This window comes from Aquarana catesbeiana, linkage group LG05, assembly GCF_042186555.1.
Source record: "Aquarana catesbeiana isolate 2022-GZ linkage group LG05, ASM4218655v1, whole genome shotgun sequence".
In the NCBI taxonomy this organism is placed as follows: domain Eukaryota; kingdom Metazoa; phylum Chordata; class Amphibia; order Anura; family Ranidae; genus Aquarana; species Aquarana catesbeiana.
The window spans coordinates 654,144,709-654,169,903 of record NC_133328.1 but is presented as its reverse complement, the minus strand read 5'-3'; the positions used below and the strand labels follow the sequence as shown (position 1 = coordinate 654,169,903).

The 25,195-nt window shown below is 48.1% G+C and overlaps 1 protein-coding gene across 1 annotated transcript in view; it reads right to left on the bottom strand.

Moving 5' to 3' along the window:
- Positions 1-8,240: 8,240 nt before the first annotated feature.
- The window catches only part of LOC141145727 (tyrosinase-like), a 47,398-nt gene continuing 30,443 nt past the window's right edge, over positions 8,241-25,195 (bottom strand). Inside the window, exon 4 of the mRNA XM_073632618.1 lies at positions 8,241-9,123. Within this exon, the coding sequence (XP_073488719.1) occupies positions 8,943-9,123 (181 nt within the window). The 3' untranslated portion in view covers positions 8,241-8,942. The remainder of the gene's footprint in view (positions 9,124-25,195) is intronic.

Sequence of the window (25,195 nt, the reverse complement as noted above, 5' to 3'; positions counted from 1 at the left end):
CACTAACTTGTAGCTTTAGCTGAACACTGTGCAGAGATCGCACTACACTAACTTGTAGCTTTAGCTGAACACTGTGCAGAGGTCTCACTACACTAACTTGTAGTTTCAGCTGAACACTGTGCAGAGGTCGCACTACACTAACTTGTAGTTTTAGCTGAACACTGTGAGCAGGACGCACTACACTAACTTGTAGCTTTAGCTGAACACTGTGCAGAGGTCTCAATACACTAACTAGTAGCTTTAGCTGAACACTGTGCAGAGGTCGCACTACACTAACTTGTAGTTTTAGCTGAACACTGTGAGGAGGATGCACTACACTAACTTGTAGCTTTAGCTGAACACTGTGCAGAGGTCTCACTATACCAACTTGTAGCTTTAGCTGAACACTGTGCAGAGGTCGTACTACACTAACTTGTAGTTTTAGCTGAACACTGTGAGCAGGACGCACTACACTAACTTGTAGCTTTAACTGAACACTGTACAGAGGTCTCACTACACTAACTTGTAGTTTTAGCTGAACACTGTGAGCAGGACGCACTACACTAACTTGTAGCTTTAGCTGAACACTGTGCAGAGGTCGCACTACACTAACTTGTAGTTTTAGCTGAACACTGTGAGGAGGATGCACTACACTAACTTGTAGCTTTAGCTGAACACTGTGCAGAGGTCTCACTATACCAACTTGTAGCTTTAGCTGAACACTGTGCAGAGGTCGTGCTACACTAACTTGTAGTTTTAGCTGAACACTGTGAGCAGGACGCACTACACTAACTTGTAGCTTTAGCTGAACACTGTACAGAGGTCTCACTATACTAACTTGTAGTTTTAGCTGAACACTGTGAGTAGGACGCACTACACTAACTTGTAGCTTTAGCTGAACACTGTGCAGAGGTCTCACTACACTAACTTGTAGTTTTAGCTGAACACTGTGAGCTGAACGCACTACACTAACTTGTAGCTTTAGCTGAACACTGTGCAGAGGTCGCACTACACTAACTTGTAGTTTTAGCTGAACACTGTGAGCAGGACACACTACACTAACTTATAGCTTTAGCTGAACACTGTGCAGAAGTCTCACTACACTAACTTGTAGTTTTAGCTGAACACCGTGAGCAGGACGCACTACACTCACTTGTAGCTTTAGCTGAACACTTTGCAGAGGTCTCACTACACTAACTTGTAGTTTTAGCTGAACACCGTGAGCAGGAAGCACTACACTAACTTGTAGCTTTAGCTGAACACTGTGCAGAGGTCGCACTACACTAACTTGTAGTTTTAGCTGAACACTGTGCAGAGGTCTCACTACACTAACTTGTAGTTTCAGCTGAACACTGTGCAGAGGTCGCACTACACTAACTTGTAGTTTTAGCTGAACACTGTGAGGAGGATGCACTACACTAACTTGTAGCTTTAGCTGAACACTGTGCAGAGGTCTCACTATACTAACTTGTAGCTTTAGCTGAACACTATGCAGAGGTCACACTACACTAACTTGTAGTTTTAGCTGAACACTGTGCAGAGGTCTCACAAAACTAACTTGTAGTTTTAGCTGAACACTGTGAGCAGGATGCACTACACTAACTTGTAGCTTTAGCTGAACACTGTGCAGAGGTCTCACTACACTAACTTGTAGTTTTAGCTGAACACTGTGAGGAGGACGCACTACACTAACTTGTAGCTTTAGCTGAACACTGGGAGGAGGTCGTACTACACTAACTTGTAGTTTTAGCTGAACAATGTGAGCAGGACGCACTACACTAACTTGTAGCTTTAGCTGAACACTGTGCAGAGGTCTCACTACACTAACTTGTAGTTTCAGCTGAACACTGTGCAGAGGTCGCACTACACTAACTTGTAGTTTTAGCTGAACACTGTGAGGAGAACGCACTACACTAACTTGTAACTTTAGCTGAACACTGTGCAGAGGTCTCATTACACTAACTTGTAGCTTTAGCTGAACACTGTGAGGAGGACGCACTACACTAACTTGTAGTTTTAGCTGAACACTGTGCAGAGGTCTCACTACACTAACTTGTAGTTTTAGCTGAACACTGTGAGCAGGATGCACTACACTAACTTGTAGCTTTAGCTGAACACTGTGCAGAGGTCTCACTACACTAACTTGTAGTTTTATCTAAACACTGTACAGAGGTCTCACTACACTAACTTGTAGCTTTAACTGAACACTGTGCAGAGGTCGCACTACACTAACTTGTAGTTTTAGCTGAACACTGTGAGTACGACGCACTACACTAACTTGTAGCTTTAGCTGAACACTGTGCAGAGGTCACACTACACTAACTTGTAGTTTTAGCTGAACACTGTGAGGAGGACGCACTACACTAACTTGTAGCTTTAGCTGAACACTGTGAGGAGGACGCACTACACTAACTTGTAGCTTTAGCTGAACACTGTGCAGAGATCTCACTACACTAACTTGTAGTTTTAGCTGAACACTGTGAGGAGGACGCACTACACTAACTTGTAGCTTTAGCTGAACACTGTGAGGAGGACGTACTACACTAACTTGTAGCTTTAGCTGAACACTGTGCAGAGGTCTCACTACACTAACTTGTAGTTTTAGCTGAACACTGTGCAGAGGTCTCACTACACTAACTTGTAGCTTTAGCTGAACACTGTGCAGAGGTCTCACTACACTAACTTGTAGTTTTAGCTGAACACTGTGAGCAGGACACACTACACTAACTTGTAGCTTTAGCTGAACACTGTGCAGAGGTCTCACTACACTAACTTGTAGTTTTAGCTGAACACTGTGAGCAGGACGCACTACACTAACTTGTAGCTTTAGCTGAACACTGTGCAGAGGTCTCACTACACTAACTTGTAGCTTTAGCTGAACACTGTGCAGAGGTCTCACTACACTAACTTGTAGCTTTAGCTGAACACTGTGCAGAGGTCTCACTACACTAACTTGTAGCTTTAACTGAACACTGTGAGGAGGACGCACTACACTAACTGTAAATAGTCTAGCTGCCTGACCGTGGTACTTATAGGATCAAAAGAACACCAGAAATTTTCTTCAGGTAGCTGTAAATACTGTAACAAGACAAGCCTGCCTGTCAGTAAGAAGATAACAGGAACGGATCTAGCTAAACTGAATACAGTGTATATATATATATATATGCAACACCTGGGATGCATATACTGTATATACACAATGCACTGTAAGTGCAGCTAACTCACTGACTGTCCTGCCTAATCTATCTAACTCAAATGAAATGGCACTGTCTCTCTCTCTCTCCTCTCTCTCTCTCTCTCTCAGCACGCCGAAACACACTACACAGGGCTGCCGTGCAGGCGGTCTTATATAGTGTGGGGCGTGTTCTAAACCTCCTGAGCCATAATTGGCCAAAGCCACCCTGGCTTTGGCCAATTACAGCTCTCTCTACCGACGGCGCTGTGATTGGCCAAGCATGCGGGTCATAGTGCATGCTTGGCCAATCATCAGCCAGCAATGCACTGCGACACCACAGTGAATTATGGGCCGTGACGCGCCACACGAATTTGGCACGAACGGCCCATATCGTTCGCAATTCGGCGAACGATCGAACAGCCGATGTTCGAGTTGAACATGGGTTCAACTCAAATACGAAGCTCATCCCTATTCCTGAGTAACACAGACATAGCCACCGTTCTCACAACCTTTGCACCAAAGACAGTCTTCCCTGGAGAGCCCATGCTTTGTTTATTTATAATAGTGATGACAATAGAGCTTAGTGGCTTCACAATCGGCCGATTAAGCCCAGGCATTCCTTCATACAGGAGGATTTATACAAATCTTAGCCAATGAACAATGACTAGGGGAGTGTATGGGGGTGTCTGTGCAGGGGCAGCATGTATGATTTCCCACCCTCTGCACCTATAAGCCATGCTCTTCAGTTAGACAAAGAAAGCCACATGTTTGGCCTAGGAAATCATGAACGCTGTCCCTGACCAAACGCACGCATACACTCCCGTTTTTACCATTGGTGTGAATCCTTATTCTGCATTGTTCAGAGAACAACACATACCCGGATTATTCTACCATTCCTGTAGATGGGAGACTATGAGAAGGGACATGTCATAGTCCCTCTATGTGCCAATCAGACACACAGAAAGACATGAGCGTACATCCTTCCACAAAAGGGCAGATAGGTATCAAACCGATAATGTCTTTGCAGAGTGAATACATTCCCTCCAGATGAACATCTGCGCGTTACACAGGGGCCCTTCGCTGGTGGACATATACCCATTCTGCAAACACTTCTCCACATCTTCAGGAAGTTTTTCACTACCAACGGGTCTCAACCGGTGTCAGTCTGCCCCAGCCCGCTCTTTAGAGCGGGCCGCAGCAGAACTAACAATGGGAGACACTGTGACAATATATATTGAATACAACTTAAAAAAATTTCCACAACAGCTCTTAATGGGGAAGCCTGCTGACAGTTGATTAGTCATCGGTTGCTAAGGACACGGCGGTTGACTTCCTGGCCTGCTCCTTAACAACCGATCCAAATCCAAAATGTTCCAAAAATGTGGAATTAATTAGAAAACTAATAAAGGAAACTAATTTCAGCTAATTTGATTTAATTTCATTTCATTTACATTCGGACCAAAATCAATTCCACCTGTCTAGTATAGGATGGTCTAGGATTAGGGTTCGGACACTCACTTCCTTCATGGTCTAGGATTAGGGTTAGGACATTCACTTCTACCATGGTCTAGGATTATGGTTAGGACATTCACTTCCTCCATGGTCTAGGATTATGGTTAGGACACTCACTTCCTCCATGGTCTAGGGTTAGGGTTAGGACACCCACTTCCTCTATGGTCAAAGGTTAGGGTTAGAACATTCACTTGCTCCATGGTCTAGGGTTAGGGATAGGATACTCACTTCCTCCATAATCTAGGGTTAGTGTTAGGACACTCACTTCCTTCCTGGTCTAGAGTTAGGGTTAGGACACCCACTTCCTCCATGGTCAAGGGTTAGGGTTAGGACACCCACTTCCTCCATGGTCAAGGGTTAGGGTTAGGACACCCACTTCCTCCATGGTCAAAGGTTAGGGTTAGGGCACCCACTTCCCCCCGTGGTCTAGGGTGAGGGTTAGAACACTCACTTCCTCTGGGGTTAGGGATGAGATACTCACTTCCTCTATGGTCTAGGTTTAGGACACCCACTTCCTCCATGGTCTAGGGTTAGGGTTAGGACATTTACTTCCTCCATGGTGAAAGGTTCTAGATAGGACACTCACTTCCTCCATGGTCTAGGTTTAGGGTTAGGACACTTACTTCGTCCTTGGTCAAAATGTTAGGGTTAGGACACTTACTTCATCCATGGGTTAGGGTTAGGACACTCACTTCCTCTATGGTCTAGAGTTAAGGTTAGGACAACCACTTCCTTCATGGTCCAGGGTTAGGGTTAGGACACCCACTTCCTCCATGGGCTAGGTTTAGGGTAAGGACACCCACTTCCTTCATGGACCCTCACTTCTAGGGTTAGGGTTAGGACACTCGCTTCTTTTAGTGGAATACCTTTTTTATAAGTGATTACATTCCCTCAGTTCTCAGCTGCATAAGAGCTGGGGGGAGGATAACAGCACTACACCGACCCTCCCAGGAATGGCTGTGCAGGAGTAGCATGTCAGGACAAGTCTGATCATTTGAGGAGAGCAGGCTGAATTCCCAACACAGGTAGAGAACTGACCAAGCTGTGCTCTTCTGCCTAGTATGGTCAGTTTGCAATAGGAAAGCAGAGGGATTGGCAGGAACACTGGAGATTTCACACAAAGGAAGCAATAGAAAGAGAACAGGAGACTTCTTCATACCAGTACATGGGGCAGCAGCCACATATCAGCAGGCATACATCACCCTTACCCTATGAAATGTTGGGTTTACATACTCTTTAAGTTTTGAATGAGTTAAAATAATAGGATGGCCACCAAGAGTCGTGCAGTTCGATTTATTTTTTATCAATGGTAACACTGTGACAAATCAGACACAAAAGAAATGACAGACCCCCTTCATAACTGAATGGACTACAAATCATGTAAATATAGAGTGTACTTTAATTTTTCACAGCAATGAACATATACAGCAAGTTACAACACGACTATAGTGTGCTGAGCATGTAGCTGGTGCTCAATGATATCTGATATCCTGCAGATGGAGTGGAATGGGCCCCAAGCAATGATGGTCTGATATCCTGCAGATGGAGTGGAATGGGCATCACCAAGCAAAGATGGTCTGATATCCTGCAGATGGAGTGGAATGGGCCCCACCAAGCAATGATGTCTGATATCCTGCAGATGGAGTGGAATGGGCCCCACCAAGCAATGACGTCTGATATCCTGCAGATGGAGTGGAATGGGCCCCACTAAGCAATGATGGTCTGATATCCTGCAGATGGAGTGGAATGGGCCCCACCAATCAATGACGTCTGATATCCTGCAGATGGAGTGGAATGGGCCCCACCAAGCAATGACATCTGATATCCTGCAGATGGAGTGGAATGGGCATCACCAAGCAATGATGGTCTGATATCCTGCAGATGGAGTGGAATGGGCCCCACCAAGCAATGACATCTGATATCCTGCAGATGGAGTGGAATGGGCCCCACCAAGCAATGATGGTCTGATATCCTGCAGATGGAGTGGAATGGGCCCCACCAAGCAATGACGTCTGATATCCTGCAGATGGAGTGGAATGGGCATCACCAAGCAATGATGGTCTGATATCCTGCAGATGGAGTGGAATGGGCATCACCAAGCAATGACGTCTGATATCCTGCAGATGGAGTGGAATGGACCCCACCAAGCAATGACATCTGATATCCTGCAGATGGAGTGGAATGGGCCCCACCAAGCAATGATGGTCTGATATCCTGCAGATGGAGTGGAATGGGCCCCACCAAGCAATGACGTCTGATATCCTGCAGATGGAGTGGAATGGGCATCACCAAGCAATGATGGTCTGATATCCTGCAGATGGAGTGGAATGGGCATCACCAAGCAATGGCGTCTGATATCCTGCAGATGGAGTGGAATGGGCCCCACCAAACAATGATGGTCTGATATCCTGCAGATGGAGTGGAATGGGCCCCACCAAGCAATGATGGTCTGATATCCTGCAGATGGAGTGGAATGGGCCCCACCAAGCAATGACGTCTGATATCCTGCAGATGGAATGGAATGGGCATCACCAAGCAATGATGGTCTGATATCCTGCAGATGGAGTGGAATGGGCCCCACCAAACAATGACATCTGATATCCTGCAGATGGAGTGGAATGGGCCCCACCAAGCAATGATGGTCTGATATCCTGCAGATGGAGTGGAATGGGCCCCACCAAGCAATGACGTCTGATATCCTGCAGATGGAGTGGAATGGGCATCACCAAGCAATGATGGTCTGATATCCTGCAGATGGAGTGGAATGGGCATCACCAAGCAATGACGTCTGATATCCTGCAGATGGAGTGGAATGGACCCCACCAAGCAATGACATCTGATATCCTGCAGATGGAGTGGAATGGGCCCCACCAAGCAATGATGGTCTGATATCCTGCAGATGGAGTGGAATGGGCCCCACCAAGCAATGACGTCTGATATCCTGCAGATGGAGTGGAATGGGCATCACCAAGCAATGATGGTCTGATATCCTGCAGATGGAGTGGAATGGGCATCACCAAGCAATGGCGTCTGATATCCTGCAGATGGAGTGGAATGGGCCCCACCAAACAATGATGGTCTGATATCCTGCAGATGGAGTGGAATGGGCCCCACCAAGCAATGATGGTCTGATATCCTGCAGATGGAGTGGAATGGGCCCCACCAAGCAATGGTGGTCTGATATCCTGCAGATGGAGTGGAATGGGCCCCACCAAGCAATGACGTCTGATATCCTGCAGATGGAATGGAATGGGCATCACCAAGCAATGATGGTCTGATATCCTACAGATGGAGTGGAATGGGCCCCACCAAACAATGACATCTGATATCCCGCAGATGGAGTGGAATGGGCCCCACCAAGCAATGATGGTCTGATATCCTGCAGATGGAGTGGAATGGGCATCACCAAGCAATGATGGTCTGATATCCTGCAGATGGAGTGGAATGGGCCCCACCAAGCAATGATGGTCTGATATCCTGCAGATGGAGTGGAATGGGCCCCACCAAACAATGACATCTGATATCCCGCAGATGGTGTGGAATGGGCCCCACCAAGCAATGATGGTCTGATATCCTGCAGATGGAGTGGAATGGGCCCCACCAAGCAATGATGGTCTGATATCCTGCAGATGGAGTGGAATGGGCCCCACCAAGCAATGATGGTCTGATATCCTGCAGATAAAGTCCAATGGGTCCCAGCAAGAAATGATGAACAGTAGAAGGTAATTTATGGCTATACTGTGCAGAAAAGCTCTAATATGAAGTGTTTTACTATGAAGTGTTGCCTATTGTAGACAATAATGATGATGAACATAACATAGTTTTTACTGGCAGTCCCTGTCTGTACTAGAATTCCCCTCCACCTTCCCCAATGTCTTATATGTCTCCTCAGCATATCACTAGCTGGATCCTCAGACTACAAAATGCCCGGTGACTATAAAATAACTGTATGGGGGTAATATATCAGCTGATCAGAAGCGTCCAATAGGATGCCTGTTACCACAATCATGGTGTCCGGAGTCCGTGTTAAACATGTTTCTCCCCATATTGGATTTCATGTCCATGGCTGCTGATTGGATTCTGCAGTGGCTTTATGTGGAAAATTTACCTACAAACAGAGAGTGTTTGGTCCCCGGAATAAATAAGCGATATTTGGGAGAATTCCACTTTTACCCGAACACAAAGAGCAGCATAATGATGGACATAGTATGGAAGAAGAGTCATCATAAATCACTGTTCACATGTGCACCACCATTATGTCCAATCTTCTACCGCGCTATTTCACCGGGAAGGAGGAATACTGATAACCAAATGTCATCGCCCTGTGGATAAGATCTCGATTTTTAAAACATGGGAAAAATGGCGTGGCGCAGTCATCTGGACCGTGGCCGGTCTCACTGTTGTCAGGATATGAACTTGGAGATGCATCATATCTGGCGACCCACGCATCAAAGATTCTGCAGAATAAAAATGATCAATATTATTATAAAGTCTAAATGACCATCAAAGCCACATCACAGTCATTATAATAATTCTCAGACACACAACCCCCGCTCCTACAGACCTCCATTGTAAAATCTTGGATGAAATCACAAAGAAAATATTTGTAATTTTAAAGTGTTACTAAACCAACGTCAGTAAAATCAGTGTGAATAAGCAGCAAAGCATGATTGTTATACTTACCATGGAACCTAAGGAGTTAATCCTTTGTATTGTGTAAAAAGACTGTTTGATCCTGTATGCACAGATCATCCCCTCCCTACACTGAGACCAGATATAGCATTGCAGGGTCCTGGGGAGAGCAGATATAGTGAATGCAGGGTCCCTGGGGAGATCATAGTTACATAGTTACATAGTAGGTGAGGTTGAAAAAAGACACAAGTCCATCAAGTCCAACCTATGTGTGTGATTATGTGTCAGTATTACATTACATATCCCTGTATATTGCGGTCATTCAGGTGATTATCTAATAGTTTCTTGAAGCTATCAATGCTCCCCGCTGAGACCACCGCCTGTGGAAGGGAATTCCACATCCTTGCCGCTCTTACAGTAAAGAACCCTCTACGTAGTTTAAGGTTAAACCTCTTTTCTTCTAATTGTAATGAGTGGCCACGAGTCTTATTAAACTCTCTTCTGCGAAAAAGTTTTATCCCTATTGTGGGGTCACCAGTCCGGTATTTATATATTGTGGGGTCACCAGTCCGGTATTTGTAAATTGAAATCATATCCCCTCTCAAGCGTCTCTTCTCCAGAGAGAATAAGTTCAGAGCTCACAACCTTTCCTCATAACTAAGATCCTCCAGACCCTTTATTAGCTTTGTTACCCTTCTTTGTACTCGCTCCATTTCCAGTACGTTCCTCCTGAGGACTGGTGCCCAGAACTGGACAGCATACTCCAGGTGCGGCCGGACCAGAGTCTTGTAGAGCGGGAGAATTATCGTTTTATCTCTGGAGTTGATCCCTTTTAATGCCAATATTCTGTTTGCTTTATTAGCAGCAGCTTGGCATTGCATGCCATTGCTGAGCCTATCATCCACTAGGACCCCCAGGTCCTTTTCCATCCTAGATTCCCCCAGAGGTTCTCCCCCCAGTCTATAGATTGACTTCATATTTTTGCCACCCAAATGCATTATTTTACATTTTTCTACATTGAACCTCATTTGCCATGTAGTCGCCCACCCCATTAATTTGTTCAGGTCTTTTTGCAAGATTTCCACATCCTGCGGAGAAGTTATTGCCCTGCTTAGCTTAGTATCGTCTGCAAATACAGAGATTGAACTGTTTATCCCATCCTCCAGGTCATTTATGAACAAATTAAATAGGATTGGTCCCAATACAGAACCCTGGGGAACCCCACTACCCACCCCTGACCATTCCGAGTACTCCCCATTTATCACCACCCTCTGAACACGCCCTTGTAGCCAGTTTTCAATCCATGTACTCACCCTATGGTCCATGCCAACGGACCTTATTTTGTACAGTAAACGTTTATGGGGAACTGTGTCAAATGCTTTCGCAAAATCCAGATACACCACGTCTACGGGCCTTCCTTTATCTAGATGGCAACTCACCTCCTCATAGAAGGTTAATAGATTGGTTTGGCAAGAACGATTCTTCATGAATCCATGCTGATTACTGCTAATGATATCATTCTTATTACAAAAATCTTGTATATAGTCCCTTATCATCCCCTCCAAGAGTTTACATACTATTGATGTTAGGCTAACTGGTCTGTAATTCCCAGGGATGTTTTTGGGCCCTTTTTAAATATTGGTGCTACATTGGCTTTTCTCCAATCAGCTGGTACCATTCCAGTCAATAGACTGTCTGTAAAAATTAGGAACAACGGTCTGGCAATCACCTGACTGAGTTCCCTAAGTACCCTCGGATGCAAGCCATCTGGTCCCGGTGATTTATTAATGTTAAGTTTCTCAAGTCTAATTTTAATTCCGTCCTCTGTTAACCATGGAGGTGCTTCCTGTGTTGTGTCATGAGGATAAACACTGCAGTTTTGGTTACTGAAGCCCCCCGATTCACTCGTGAAGACTGAGGAGAAGAATAAATTCAATACCTTTGCCATCTCCCCATCCTTTGTAACCAGATGTCCTTCCTCATTCTTTATGGGGCCAGTATGGTCTGTCCTCCTTTTTTACTGTTTACATACTTAAAGAATTTACGTATGAGATCTAGTGTCAGATATAGTGACTGCAGGCTCCCTGGGGAGACCAGATATAGTGACTGCAGGGTCCTGGGGAAATCAGATATAGTGACAGCAGGGTCCTGGGGAGATCAGATATAGTGAGTGCAGGGTCCTGGGGGAGATCAGATATAGTGACTGCAGGGTCCTGGGGAGAGCAGATATAGTGACTGCAGGGTCCTGGGGAGATCAGATATAGTGAATGCAGGGTCCTGGGGAGATCAGATATAGTGACTGCAGGGTCCTGGGGAGAGCAGATATAGTGAATGCAGGCTCCTGGGGAGATCAGATATAGTGACAGCAGGGTCCTGGGGAGATCAGATATAGTGAGTGCAGGGTCCTGGGGGAGATCAGATATAGTGACTGCAGGGTCCTGGGGAGATCAGATATAGTGACTGCAGGGTCCTGGGGAAATCAGATAATAGGATTTTTTAAAACAGCTTACCTGTAAAATCCTTTTCTTTCGAAGGACATCACGGGACACAGAGCCACAGTAATTACTGATGGGTTATATAGGTATCACTGGTGATTGGACACTGGCACACCCTATCAGGAAGTTCAACCCCCTATATAATCCCTCCCCCTTGCAGGGTTACCTCAGTTTTGTAGCCAAGCAATATAGTGTATTAGAAGAGGGGCGGGACCTCTGTGTCCCGTGATGTCCTTCGAAAGAAAAGGATTTTACAGGTAAGCTGTTTTAAAAAATCTTATTTTCTTTCTCGAACATCACGGGACACAGAGCCACAGTAATTACTGATGGGATGTCCTAGAGCAATGCTACCTGAGGGGGGGAACCACGACCAAGTAGGGTGCAATCAGACCTGAGGACCCTGTACCGCTGCCTGCAGCACACTACGCCCAAAGGCGATATCCTCATGCCTTCTCACATCCACCTGATAGAATCTGGTGAATGTATGAACTGAAGACCAGGTTGCGGCCTTGCAGATTTGAGCCATAGAGGCCCGGTGATGCACTGCCCAAGAAGCACCAATAGCCCTTGTGGAATGTGCCCTGATCTGAAACGGAGGAATCTTCTGTTTCAAACCGTAAGCTTGAATGATCAACTGTCGAATCCATTTAGAAATGGTAGCTTTTGACGCTGCCTGTCCTCTATTGGGACCCTCTGGCAGCACAAACAAAACATCCGTCTTGCGTACTGAGTAGTTGCCCCTAGATAGGCCTTAACTGCTCTTACTACATCCAACGAATGTAGAGATCTCTCTTCCGGAGAACAGGGATCTGGAAAAAAGGAAGGTAGAACAATGTCTTGGTTTAAATGAAAATCAGAAACCACCTTCGGTAAAAAAACTAGGATGAGGGCGTAGTACCACTCTATCCTTGTGTATAATCAAATAAGGCTCCTTACAGGAAAGAGCTGTTAATTCTGATACTCTTCTAGCAGAAGAGATGGCCACCAGAAAAATTAATTTCCTTGTCAACAAGACCAAAGGAATCTGACTTATTGGTTCAAAAGGCTGTTTCTGTAACACAGCCAGGACCAAATTCAAGTCCCAGGGGTTTAGGGGCGCTTTTACCGGAGGATTAAAACGCATCACCCCCTGCATAAAGTTTCGGACCAAAGAATGCGAAGCAAGTGGCCGCTGAAATAATACTGATAAAGCAGAAACCTGGCCCTTGATGGTACTCAAGGCCAGCTTCATCTCTAATCCCATCTGTAGAAAATCAAGGATTCTACCTATGACATATTTCCTGGGATGCCAACCTCTGGATTCACACCAGGTTATATAAGCCTTCCAGACTCTATGATAAATCATCCTGGAAGCTGGCTTCCTTGCATTAATCAAGGTAGATATGACAGGACCTGAGAGCCCACGACTCTTCAGAACGTGGGTCTCAATAGCCAAACCGTCAAATTTAGCGTTTGTAAGGCAGGATGGAACACTGGACCTTGAGATAACAGGTCTGGGCGTTCCGGTAGTGTCCACGGGGAACCTACCGTCATCCTTACTATTTCTGCATACCAAGTCCTTCTGGGCCAAGCGGGGGCCACCAGAAGTACCGACTTCCTTTCCTGCCTGATCCTGCGAAGGAGTCGTGGTAGTAGCAGAATAGGCGGGAATGCGTAAATCAGTGAGAACCGATGCCACGGAATCACCAACGCATCCGTCCCGCATGCAAGAGGATCTTTTGTCCCTGCCACAAATCTGTCTATCTTTTTGTTGAATCGGGATGCAAAGAGATCTACATCTGGAACCCCCCATCTTTGGCATATGGCCAAAAAGACGTCGGGATGCAGAGACCATTCCCCTGGAAGTAACTGCTGGCGACTTAGATAGTCCGCCTGCCAATTTTCTATTCCCGGGATAAAAACTGCCGATATGCATGGCACATGCATCTCTGCCCAGACTAAGATCTGGTTCACCTCTTTTTGAGCAGCTCGGCTCCGGGTGCCTCCCTGATGATTGACATAAGCCACTGCTGTGGCATTGTCGGACTGGATCCTGACCGGACAATCCTGTAGCCTGATAGTCCAGGCTTTTAGAGCTAGATGTATCGCCCGGATCTCCAGAATGTTGATGGGTAAGGTCCTCTCTGTCTTGGACCATACCCCTTGGACCGCAGCCTGTTCCAGAACTGCTCCCCAACCTGACAGACTGGCATCTGTTGTTACCACCGTCCAGGTAACCGGTAGAAAGGATTTCCCCTTCTGCAGGTTTTCGGGTATGAGCCACCAATTGAGGCTCTGATGCACCGCATGCGACAGGTGCATCGGAAAGTCTAATGCCTGAACCTTCTTGTTCCAGGTCGACAGAATACTGTGTTGCAGCATTCTTGAGTGAAACTGAGCATAGGGAACTGCTTCGAATGAAGACACCATCTTCCCTAGTAGCCTCATACAAAGGCGGACTGAGGGACCCTTCTTGGTCCTTACTGTCAGAATCAGCTCTCTCAAAGCAGTGATCTTTGCCTGGGGTAGAAATATCTTCTCCTGGCTTGTATCTATAATCAGACCTAAATACTCCAGTCTTCTTACTGGTTTTAGGAAAGACTTTTCTAAGTTGAGGATCCAACCCAGGTGTTCTAGATACCTGACCGTGGTCCTCAAGTTTCCCTTCAAAGTGGCTACCGACCGGTCTATCAAGAGCAGGTCGTCTAGGTATGCTATGACAGCTATACCCTGAGCCCTTAATCTGGCCAGAGGAGGAGCCAAGATCTTTGTGAACACTCGAGGTGCAGTGGCTATTCCGAAAGGCAGAGCCACAAACTGGAAATGGCGCCCTCCTACCTCGAAGCGCAGAAACTTCTGATGAGCAGGAAAAATGGGCACATGCAGATATGCATCTCTGATGTCTATTGATGCCAGAAATTCTCCTCCCTGCAGGGTGGGAACTACTGTTCGAATTGATTCCATGCGGAAGGATTGAATCCTTAGGAATCGGTTCAGATCCCTTAAGTCCAGAATGGGCCTGACATCCCCATTTGGCTTTTGGACCGTAAAAAGTTTGGAATAGAAGCCCAATCCCTGGTCCTTTGCGGGAACTATCATAATGACCTCCTGCGACAAAAGTCGCTCTAACGCTAGAAGGAGCGACTGCTTCTTCTCTGGGTCTCTGGGAACATTTGATCTGAGGAACCGAGGAGAGGGGAATTCCTGAAACTCCAGCTTGTACCCTAAGGTTACCGTGGAGATTACCCATCTGTCCTGGAAGTCCTCCTGCCAGAGCTCTGAGAACTGTCGCAGTCTTCCCCCCACTCGAGTGAGCGGGGGCGCCCCCTCATGCAGAGGTCTTAGTGTTTTGCCTAGTAGGCTTCTTTCCCCAGGACTTCTTTTGTCCCTGGGGTTGACTCTTGTCTCTGGACCCCGATGGAGGCGGCCGTCGAGACTGCCTGGAGGCTGAAGCCCCCGGCGCTGGGGAAAGAGTCCGTTTGAAAGAGGGACGCTTACTCTTCTTCTTGACAGGTAAGAGAGTGCTTTTCCCACAAGAGATTCTCTTGATATAGTTATCCAAGTCCTCTCCAAACAACCTTGCACCACGAAATGGAAACCCAGCCAGTAGCTTCTTACATGGTGCTTCGGCTGACCAATTTTTTAACCATAGGATTCTACGTATATGCACCAACCCCAGTGAAAGACGGGAGGTTTGCACGATAGAATCTCTAATGGCGTCAACCACAAAGCATAAGGCCGCTGGAAGGTTAGCAAACCCCTGGGCCTGCTGTTCAGGTAATACTTTGATGACCTGCTTAACATGGTCTCTTAAGTATTGACAGACTCCAATCGCTGCTACTGCAGGTTGGGCCACTGATCCTGCTAAGGAGAAAACATCCTTCAATAGGGATTCCATCCTTTTATCTACAGGATCCCTGAGCATCTGAGCATTGTCTACAGGACAAGTCAGGCTATTATTTACGGAGGAAATGGCGGCATCAATAGCCGGTATTCCCCACATTTTAATAAACTTTTCTTCCATCGGATAAAGTGTTGAAAACTTTCTCGGCGGAAAAAAACGTTTGTCTGGGTGATCCCACTCAGAATAAATAAGCTTTTCAAGTAAAGTATGAACAGGAAAAGCATGTGCTGCTTGGAAAGGTTTCAGTGACCCCAAAGCAGAAGAGGATTCTTTAGCAGTTTCAGGTATGGGCAACTTAAATGTGGAGCGGACCAATCCAGTGAGGATCTGCACTAAGACTTTCTCCTCTTGGGAAGTCGCAGAGGGTCCCTCTCCACCTGATTCCTCCGAAGAGGAATCATCCATCCCATCCCGATCCTCTGAAAGGGATTCATCTCCTTTATCCCAGAGCTCCTCTGTCTGAGGGTCTTGGGGAACAGAGGAAAGCCTAGTGCGTTTTCTTCCACTGAGTGAAGACGTAATCACGGCCATTAATCTTTCCTCTAGACCATTAATGGTTGAGGAAAAAACCTCTTGTGTAATATATACAGGGGCTGAAGTGCCAGAAGCAGGTGTAGCCCCTGACCCCGATGGCTCTCCCCGGCTAGCCATCCCTGGCCCATCTTTAGGGGGGGAGGATGCTGCCGACAGGGGGCCCTCAGAACCTGAACGAGATCCCCTAGTGTCTCTGGTTCCTGGGGTGCTTGAACCTCTTCTACCCATAGTGCAAAGCAACAAGGTGTGAGGTATACAAATGAACACTGCCCGCTGAGCGATGTAGTCTGGCTAAAAGCCTTGCTACCCAATGCTCAGTCTGGTGTTACTTCAGTAAATGCTGCCTAGGAGAATGCCTGTGTCCCACCTTACATGCGACCGTCAGCTCTGTGTCTCTCAGAAGGCTGAGTGCACCTGTACAGAGTGCCTTTAATAGCCTGCAGCTGGCCTGAGTGGGAGTCTAAGCACCTGTGCTGACGTCCCGCCCCCTCCTCTACCGCCCCCCCTCGAGTTTTGAAAAAAACGAGCGCTTCCCGCACTGCCGACTCTCCTGTCATGCTTCTGGAGAAAAGGCTGGGGATGGGGGGGGAGGGAGGGAGGCTGGTAACAAGATCTGCCTGAACGGCTATCTTGAGAGATGGTGGCCATTAGGCCGCAGAGCCCGGGTGGTATAACCACTTTCTAGACCCCTGTGGCCCCTCTCTAGCCTGGGGGGGGGAACATTCAAACATGAGAAATCCCCCTTTCCACCTTACCTGTTTGCAGCTTGCTTGAGACGCTGGGACATAATCAGCACTGAACACCTGAGACAGTCAGTCAGCATGTGTAGGTTTGTGCTCTTGGCAGCCCCCGGTGGTCACAATAGGCATAGCATGCATTTACCTTAAAGGAGAAAAGCCACTAGAACTCAAAAATTCTGTGGAATCTCCTCTTACCTTATCCAGCCGCAGGGTGCTGTTTACACAGACCCAATCTTCACCTCTCACGGTGGGCTCCGTTTGAAAAAACCGTCAGAGACTGGGGCCCCCATCAGTAGGGGGATCCAATAGTTCTGGGACCGTAAAGCACCTCGCCAGAAATTAGGAAGTTTAAAGCCATTTTCTGATCTGCGGGGTCCAGCTCTCTAAAAAGAGAAGCATTACGGGTAAAACCTCGTTTCTTCGGACACGAGGCTCGGGTACCATTCAATTCGGCCATGAAAAGACACTTTGAATGGATCCGGTTTGCCTGGCTTGCCCCAGTATAGGATCTTAGGATATTCCCTTTGGAGCTCAGCACAGGACATCTTTACACGTCCATCACCTAAGACACTGGCGTAAAAACTGAGGTATCCCTGCAAGGGGGAGGGATTATATAGGGGGTTGAACTTCCTAATAGGGTGTGCCAGTGTCCAATCACCAATGATACCTATATAATCCATCAGTAATTACTGTGGCTCTGTGTCCCGTGATGTTCGAGAAAGAAATAGTGAGAGCAGGGTCCTGGGGAGATCAGATATAGTGACTGCAGGGTCCTGGGGAGATCAGATATAGTGACTGCAGGGTCCTGGGGAGATCACATATAGTGACTGCAGGGTCCTGGGGAGAGCTGATATAGTGAATGCAGGGTCCTGGGGAGATCAGATATAGTGACTGCAGGGTCCCTGGGGAGATCAAATATAGCGACTGCAGGCTCCCTGGGGAGACCAGATATAGTGACTGCAGGGTCCTGGGGAAATCAGATATAGTGACAGCAGGGTCCTGGGGAGATCAGATATAGTGACTGCAGGGTCCTGGGGAGAGCAGATATAGTGACTGCAGGCTCCTGGGGAGATCAGATATAGTGAATGCAGGGTCCTGGGGAGAGCAGATATAGTGACTGCAGGCTCCTGGGGAGATCAGATATAGTGACTGCAGGGTCCTGGGGAGAGCAGATATAGTGAATGCAGGGTCCTGGGGAGACCAGACATAGTGACTGCAGGGTCCTGGGGAGAGCAGATATAGTGAGTGCAGTGTCCTGGGAAGAGCAGATATAGTGACTGCAGGGTCCTGGGGAGACCAGATATAGTAACTGCAGGGTCCTGGGGAGATCAGATATAGTGAATGCAGGGTCCTGGGGAGACCAGATATAGTGACTGTGGAGTCATGGGGAGACCAGATATAGTGAATGCTGTGTCCTGGGGAGACCAGATATAGTGAATGCAGTGTCCTGGGAAAAGCAGATATAGTGACTGCAGGGTCCTGGGGAGACCAGATATAGTGACTGCAGGGTCCTGGGGAGACCAGATATAGTGAATGCAGGCTCCTGAGGAGACCAGACATAGTGACTGCAGGGTCCTGGGGAGAGCAGATATAGTGACTGCGGAGTCCTGGGGAGATCAGATATAGTGAATGCAGTGTCCTGGGGAGAGCAGATATAGTGACTGCAGGGTCCTGGGGAGAGCAGATATAGTGACTGCGGAGTCCTGGGGAGATCAGATATAGTGAATGCAGTGTCCTGGGGAGAGCAGATATAGTGACTGCAGGGTCCTGGGGAGAGCAGATATAGTGAATGCAGTGTCCTGGGGAGAGCAGATATAGTGACTGCAGGGTCCTGGGGAGACCAGATATAGTAACTGCAGGGTCCTGGGGAGATCAGATATAGTGACTGCAGGGTCCTGGGGAGACCAGATATAGTGACTGCAGGGTCCTGGGGAGACCAGATATAGTGAATGCAGGGTCCTGGGGAGAGCAGATATAGTGAGTGCAGGGTCCTGGGGAGAGCAGATATAGTGACTGCAGGGTCCTGGGGAGAGCAGATATAGTGACTGCAGGGTCCTGGGGAGACCAGATATAGTAACTGCAGGGTCCTGGGGAGATCAGATATAGTGACTGCAGGGTCCTGGGGAGACCAGATATAGTAACTGCAGGGTCCTGGGGAGATCAGATATAGTGACTGCAGGGTCCTGGGGAGATCAGATATAGTGAATGCAGAGTCCTGGGGAGATCAGATATAGTGACTGCAGGGTCCTGGGGAGAGCAGATATAGTGAATGCAGGGTCCTGGGGAGACCAGACATAGTGACTGCAGGGTCCTGGGGAGAGCAGATATAGTGAGTGCAGTGTCCTGGGAAGAGCAGATATAGTGACTGCAGGGTCCTGGGGAGACCAGATATAGTAACTGCAGGGTCCTGGGGAGATCAGATATAGTGAATGCAGGGTCCTGGGGAGACCAGATATAGTGACTGTGGAGTCATGGGGAGACCAGATATAGTGAATGCTGTGTCCTGGGGAGACCAGATATAGTGAATGCAGTGTCCTGGGAAAAGCAGATATAGTGACTGCAGGGTCCTGGGGAGACCAGATATAGTGACTGCAGGGTCCTGGGGAGACCAGATATAGTGAATGCAGGCTCCTGAGGAGACCAGACATAGTGACTGCAGGGTCCTGGGGAGAGCAGATATAGTGACTGCGGAGTCCTGGGGAGATCAGATATAGTGAATGCAGTGTCCTGGGGAGAGCAGATATAGTGACTGCAGGGTCCTGGGGAGAGCAGATATAGTGACTGCGGAGTCCTGGGGAGATCAGATATAGTGAATGCAGTGTCCTGGGGAGAGCAGATATAGTGACTGCAGGGTCCTGGGGAGAGCAGATATAGTGAATGCAGTGTCCTGGGGAGAGCAGATATAGTGACTGCAGGGTCCTGGGGAGACCAGATATAGTAACTGCAGGGTCCTGGGGAGATCAGATATAGTGACTGCAGGGTCCTGGGGAGACCAGATATAGTGACTGCAGGGTCCTGGGGAGACCAGATATAGTGAATGCAGGGTCCTGGGGAGAGCAGATATAGTGAGTGCAGGGTCCTGGGGAGAGCAGATATAGTGACTGCAGGGTCCTGGGGAGAGCAGATATAGTGACTGCAGGGTCCTGGGGAGACCAGATATAGTAACTGCAGGGTCCTGGGGAGATCAGATATAGTGACTGCAGGGTCCTGGGGAGACCAGATATAGTAACTGCAGGGTCCTGGGGAGATCAGATATAGTGACTGCAGGGTCCTGGGGAGACCAGATATAGTGACTGCAGGCTCCTGGGGAGAGCAGATATAGTGACTGCAGAGTCCTGGGGAGAGCAGATATAGTGAATGCAGGCTCCTGGGGAGACCAGATATAGTGAATGCAGGCTCCTGGGGAGACCAGATATAGTGAATGCAGGGTCCTGGCGAGAGCAGATATAGTGACTGCAGAGTCCTGAGTTTAGTAAAACTTTATACCCTTTTCTGTTAAACCAAATTCCTCTCTAGCAGTACGGCTTCCTCACACTGAAAGGGTTAGATGATCATTTATGTCTATAGTACCCTAAAAAGCCATTTCACCTGCCTGATACTAGGGTTGCCATCTGTCCAGGATTCACCCGGACAGTCCGGGTTTTGAACCATGTGTCCGTGTTTCAGCCTACCTAACACCCGGACACATTCAGACCAGACTGTGGCTCCCTCTATGCAGACCTCCGGGAGAGTAGGTTTATTGCAGAGGGATGAGGATGACTGGAAGTGATCAGTATAGTTTACAAACTCCTCCCTTTACAATATGAGCTGTTCCCTGCGAAGACCCCCCCATTCACAGTCTCTGCACACTGTCCCTCTGCCCTGTTCACTCGCATACCAGCATACCGGCCAGTGCAGGACCCGCCCCTGTCTCCACCCCACTCTCACTATCTGCAGCTGTATGCACATCCGGGATTGTGGGGCCTGGGAAGTGGCACCCTAAGGTGTCCCAAGTATTGTACAATCCTATTGTGTAAACTAAAAAAAACATTTCTGCGCACCGCTGAAGTCTTCAGCTTTGACTTGAAGAAAGGTTGGCAACCCTACCTGATACCCATCCTCTCTTTTGTTCTGGTCCCACGGTGTCCTTCTATCCAATGCAGAGCTATGGGCCCTGTGTTGTACTTGATGATGTCATTTAGTGTTGAGCACCAGGAACGGCCATCATATCTGTGAGGCCAGCCGAGAGGATTGTGGGACTAGTAGTCTTTCAGAGTAGCCCCTCTCTTATGTGATATTACATATGGACTACACATCCCAGGGATCCTGCAGCAACACGAACAGATCTCTGGGAGGAACTAAAAAAAGCGCCAGAAAATCCTCCCTGCGCGTTCTCCTCACTGGGCCTCGCCGAGTGCACACCTCTCTGTTGTTGAAAGAGGAGGCTTTGGCCTACTACGCGGCGATCGAGTGATTCCAGCCCAGCCCTGGAGGGCCCAACTCTGCTTGATGCTTGTCAGACATCCACGCGGCATAAACCCATCAGACCGGCACAACGATCGTCCATATCCAGAAGCTATGGGTCATAGCTGTTTGTCTTCCTGAAGGACGTCTCTTCCAGGGTCGCTGCCCACGAGGCGTCTATCTGGTAAGGTCATTGGTGAGAGGGCAATTGCCCATCATTAACGATCCTTATCTGGTTACTCTGCTTGAACACTGTGTACAGACACCTTATCCTTGGGAAGACTGAACTGCATTTCTATAAGACATTGTGCATAGACACCTTTACCTAAAGTCCCCTTCAATGAGTATTACTAGCTTGCTTAAGCCATTCTGCTTGCCAACACATTACTCTGCCTTTTTGCATATAATCTAATGAGCTGCCGGTGAAGACTATCAGGCCTGCATCCTGGACATTGCTGTTGTTACTATTTAAAGGGCCCAAATCCGATCCCTATTCCGTCTGGTTTCTCATTAGGATTTAAAGGTTGAATTGGCCAGCTTGGGATTCACCTTTGGTTTGGTGACAATTTGCATTGTATGGCGAATACTTTATTGCCCTTACAGATTATACTCCAGCTGGTATTCCATTGTACATACTGTATATGTAGATTGTGTTCCTATACTGTTGGTAGAAAGCAAAGCCAAACCACTCCAGGTGAGAGCAATCCCACGCTTCAACCTCACTGTGCAGGTCCAGTCCACAATCTGGATAGGAACCACTGGAACAGGAAAAGGTTGGACCGCACTCACAGGTTTGAAGCAAAAGTGAAGACTTCACTTAAAGTGGGGTTCCACCCAAAAAACAAAAATACCTGGAAAAATTCTAAAAAAAAAAAAAACAAAAAAACATTTGGATATTTTTTTTTTCACTTACCTCTAAAATGCCTGTTGCTAGGTGGTCCCTCGTAGTCTGCCTGTTCCTTTGCCTGGGCTGGTGACATCACTTCCCCCCAGGCACAGGAAGGGCTCCGCTCTGCTCCCTCCCTCCTGTCAATCATCTGGGACCCATTACAGGTCCCAGGTGATTGAGCGGCCAATCACGGCGTGCGGCGCCGCTCGCGCATGCGCAGTGGGTGCCAGGCTGTGAAGCCACAGCCCGGCGCCCACAGTTGAAATGCCGGCGCCGACGAGCAGAGGGGGGGGACGAGCGGGGCTTCGATCCCCCGCATCGCTGGACCCAGGGACGGGTAAGTGTCCAATTAAAAGTCAGCAGCTGCAGTATTTGTAGCTGCTGACTTTTAATTTTTTTTTTTTTTTGACGGCCCCCCTGGGTGGAACTCCTCTTTAAGATAAAAATCATCAGACAACATCGTAGACATCATGACATCAATGACATCAGTGCAGACCTGGCAGAGATTGGCGCGTTTCAACAATTTGGAAATCGCTTACTCATAATCATAAAATTATGACTAAGCAAATTCCAATTCGTGAAACGCACTAATCTCTGCCAGGTCTGCATTGATGTCATTGATGTCATGATGTACTGCTTGTCCTCTCTGCGGCCTTTGATACTGTTGACCACCCGTTCCTTCTCAATAAACTTCATTCCCTTGGGCTCCGAGATTCTGCTCTATCCTGGTTCTCTGTCTATTTATCACAACGTTCCTTCAGTGTCACCTACAACTCTGTGTCCTCCTCTTCATTGCCCCTTTCTGTGGGGGTCCCCCAAGGCTCGGTTCTTGGACCCCTTCTTTTCTCTATCTACATCTCCTCCCTCGGTCACTTCATAACCGCCCACGACTTCCGGTACCACTTATACGCTGATGACACCCAAATCTATCTGTCTACTCCTCACCTCACTCCTTCAGTCTCCTCTCCATTACTAACTTACTATCAGACATATCAGCATGGATGTCCCACCACTTCCTCCAACGAAATCTCTCTAAAACTGAGCTATTAATATTCCCCCCCTCCCCCCAAACCCCCCTCATCCGTGCCCCCCTGCATGACTTCTCTATCAAAATCAACAATGCAACTGTCAGTCCCTCCCCTCACACCAGGGTACTCGGTGTAATCCTAGACTCTGACTTGTCATTTCAGCCCCAAATCCAATCGTTGTCAAAAGTTTGTAGAATTCACCTTCATAACATCTCTAAACCACGCCCCTTTTTATCAAATGAAACCACCAAACTCCTCATTCACTCCCTTCTCATTGGCCTGCCTCTCCATAGGCTCCTCCCCTCTTCAGTCTATCATGAATGCTGCTGCCAGACTTATCCACCTTACCAACCGCTCCGTGTCTGCCAACCCTTTCCTCTAATCCCTACACTGGTCTCCATTCAGTGTCTGCCAACCCTCTCCTCTAATCCCTACACTGGTCTCCATTCAGTGTCTGCCAACCTTCTCCTCCAATCCCTACACTGGTCTCCATTCAGTGTCTGCCAACCCTCTTCTCCAATCCCTACACTGGTCTCCATTCAGTGTCTGCCAACCCTCTCCTCCAATCCCTACACTGGTCTCCATTCAGTGTCTGCCAACCCTCTCCTCCAATCCCTACACTGGTCTCCATTCAGTGTCTGCCAACCCTCTCCTCCAATCCCTACACTGGTCTCCATTCAGTGTCTGCCAACCCTCTCCTCCAATCCCTACACTGGTCTCCATTCAGTGTCTGCCAACCCTCTCCTCCAATCCCTACACTGGTCTCCATTCAGTGTCTGCCAACCCTCTCCTCCAATCCCTACACTGGTCTCCATTCAGTGTCTGCCAACACTCTCCTCCAATCCCTACACTGGTCTCCATTCAGTGTCTGCCAACCTCTCCTCCAATCCCTACAATGATCTCCATTCAGTGTCCACCAACCCTCTCCTCCAATCCCTACACTGGTCTCCATTCAGTGTCCGCCAACCTTCTCCTCCAATCCCTACACTGGTCTCCATTCAGTGTCCGCCAACCCTCTCCTCCTATCCCTACACTGGTCTCCATTCAGTGTCTGCCAACCCTCTCCTCCAATCCCTACACTGGTCTCCATTCAGTGTCTGCCAACCCTCTCCTCCAATCCCTACACTGGTTTCCATTCAGTGTCTGCCAACCCTCTCCTCCAATCCCTACACTGGTCTCCATTCAGTGTCTGCCAATCCTCTCCTCCAATCCCTACACTGGTCTCAAATCAGTGTCTGCCAACCCTCTCCTCCAATGCCTACACTGGTCTCCATTCCGTGTTTGTCAACCCTCTCCTCCAATCCCTACACTGGTCTCCATTCAGTGTCCGCCAACCCTCTCCTCCAATCCCTACACTGGTCTCCATTCAGTGTCCACCAACCCTCTCCTCCAATCCCTACACTGGCTCCCAATCAGTGTCCGCCAACCCTCTCCTCCAATCCCTACACTGGTCTCCATTCAGTGTCTGCCAACCCTCTCCTCCAATCCCTACACTGGTCTCCATTAAGTGTCTGCCAACCCTCTCCTCCAATCCCTACACTGGTCTCCATTCAGTGTCTGCCAACCCTCTCCTCCAATCCCTACACTGGTCTCCATTCAGTGTCTGCCAACCCTCTCCTCCAATCCCTACACTTGTCTCCATTCAGCGTCTACCAACCCTCTCCTCCAATCCCTACACTGGTCTGCATTCAGTGTCCGCCAACCCTCTCCTCCAATCCCTACACTGACCTCCATTCATTGTCTGCCAACCCTCTCCTCCAATCCCTACACTGGTCTGCATTCAGTGTCTGCCAACCCTCTCCTCCAATCCCTACACTGGTCTCCATTCAGTGTCTGCCAACCCTCTCCTCCAATCCCTACACTGGTCTGCATTCAGTGTCTGCCA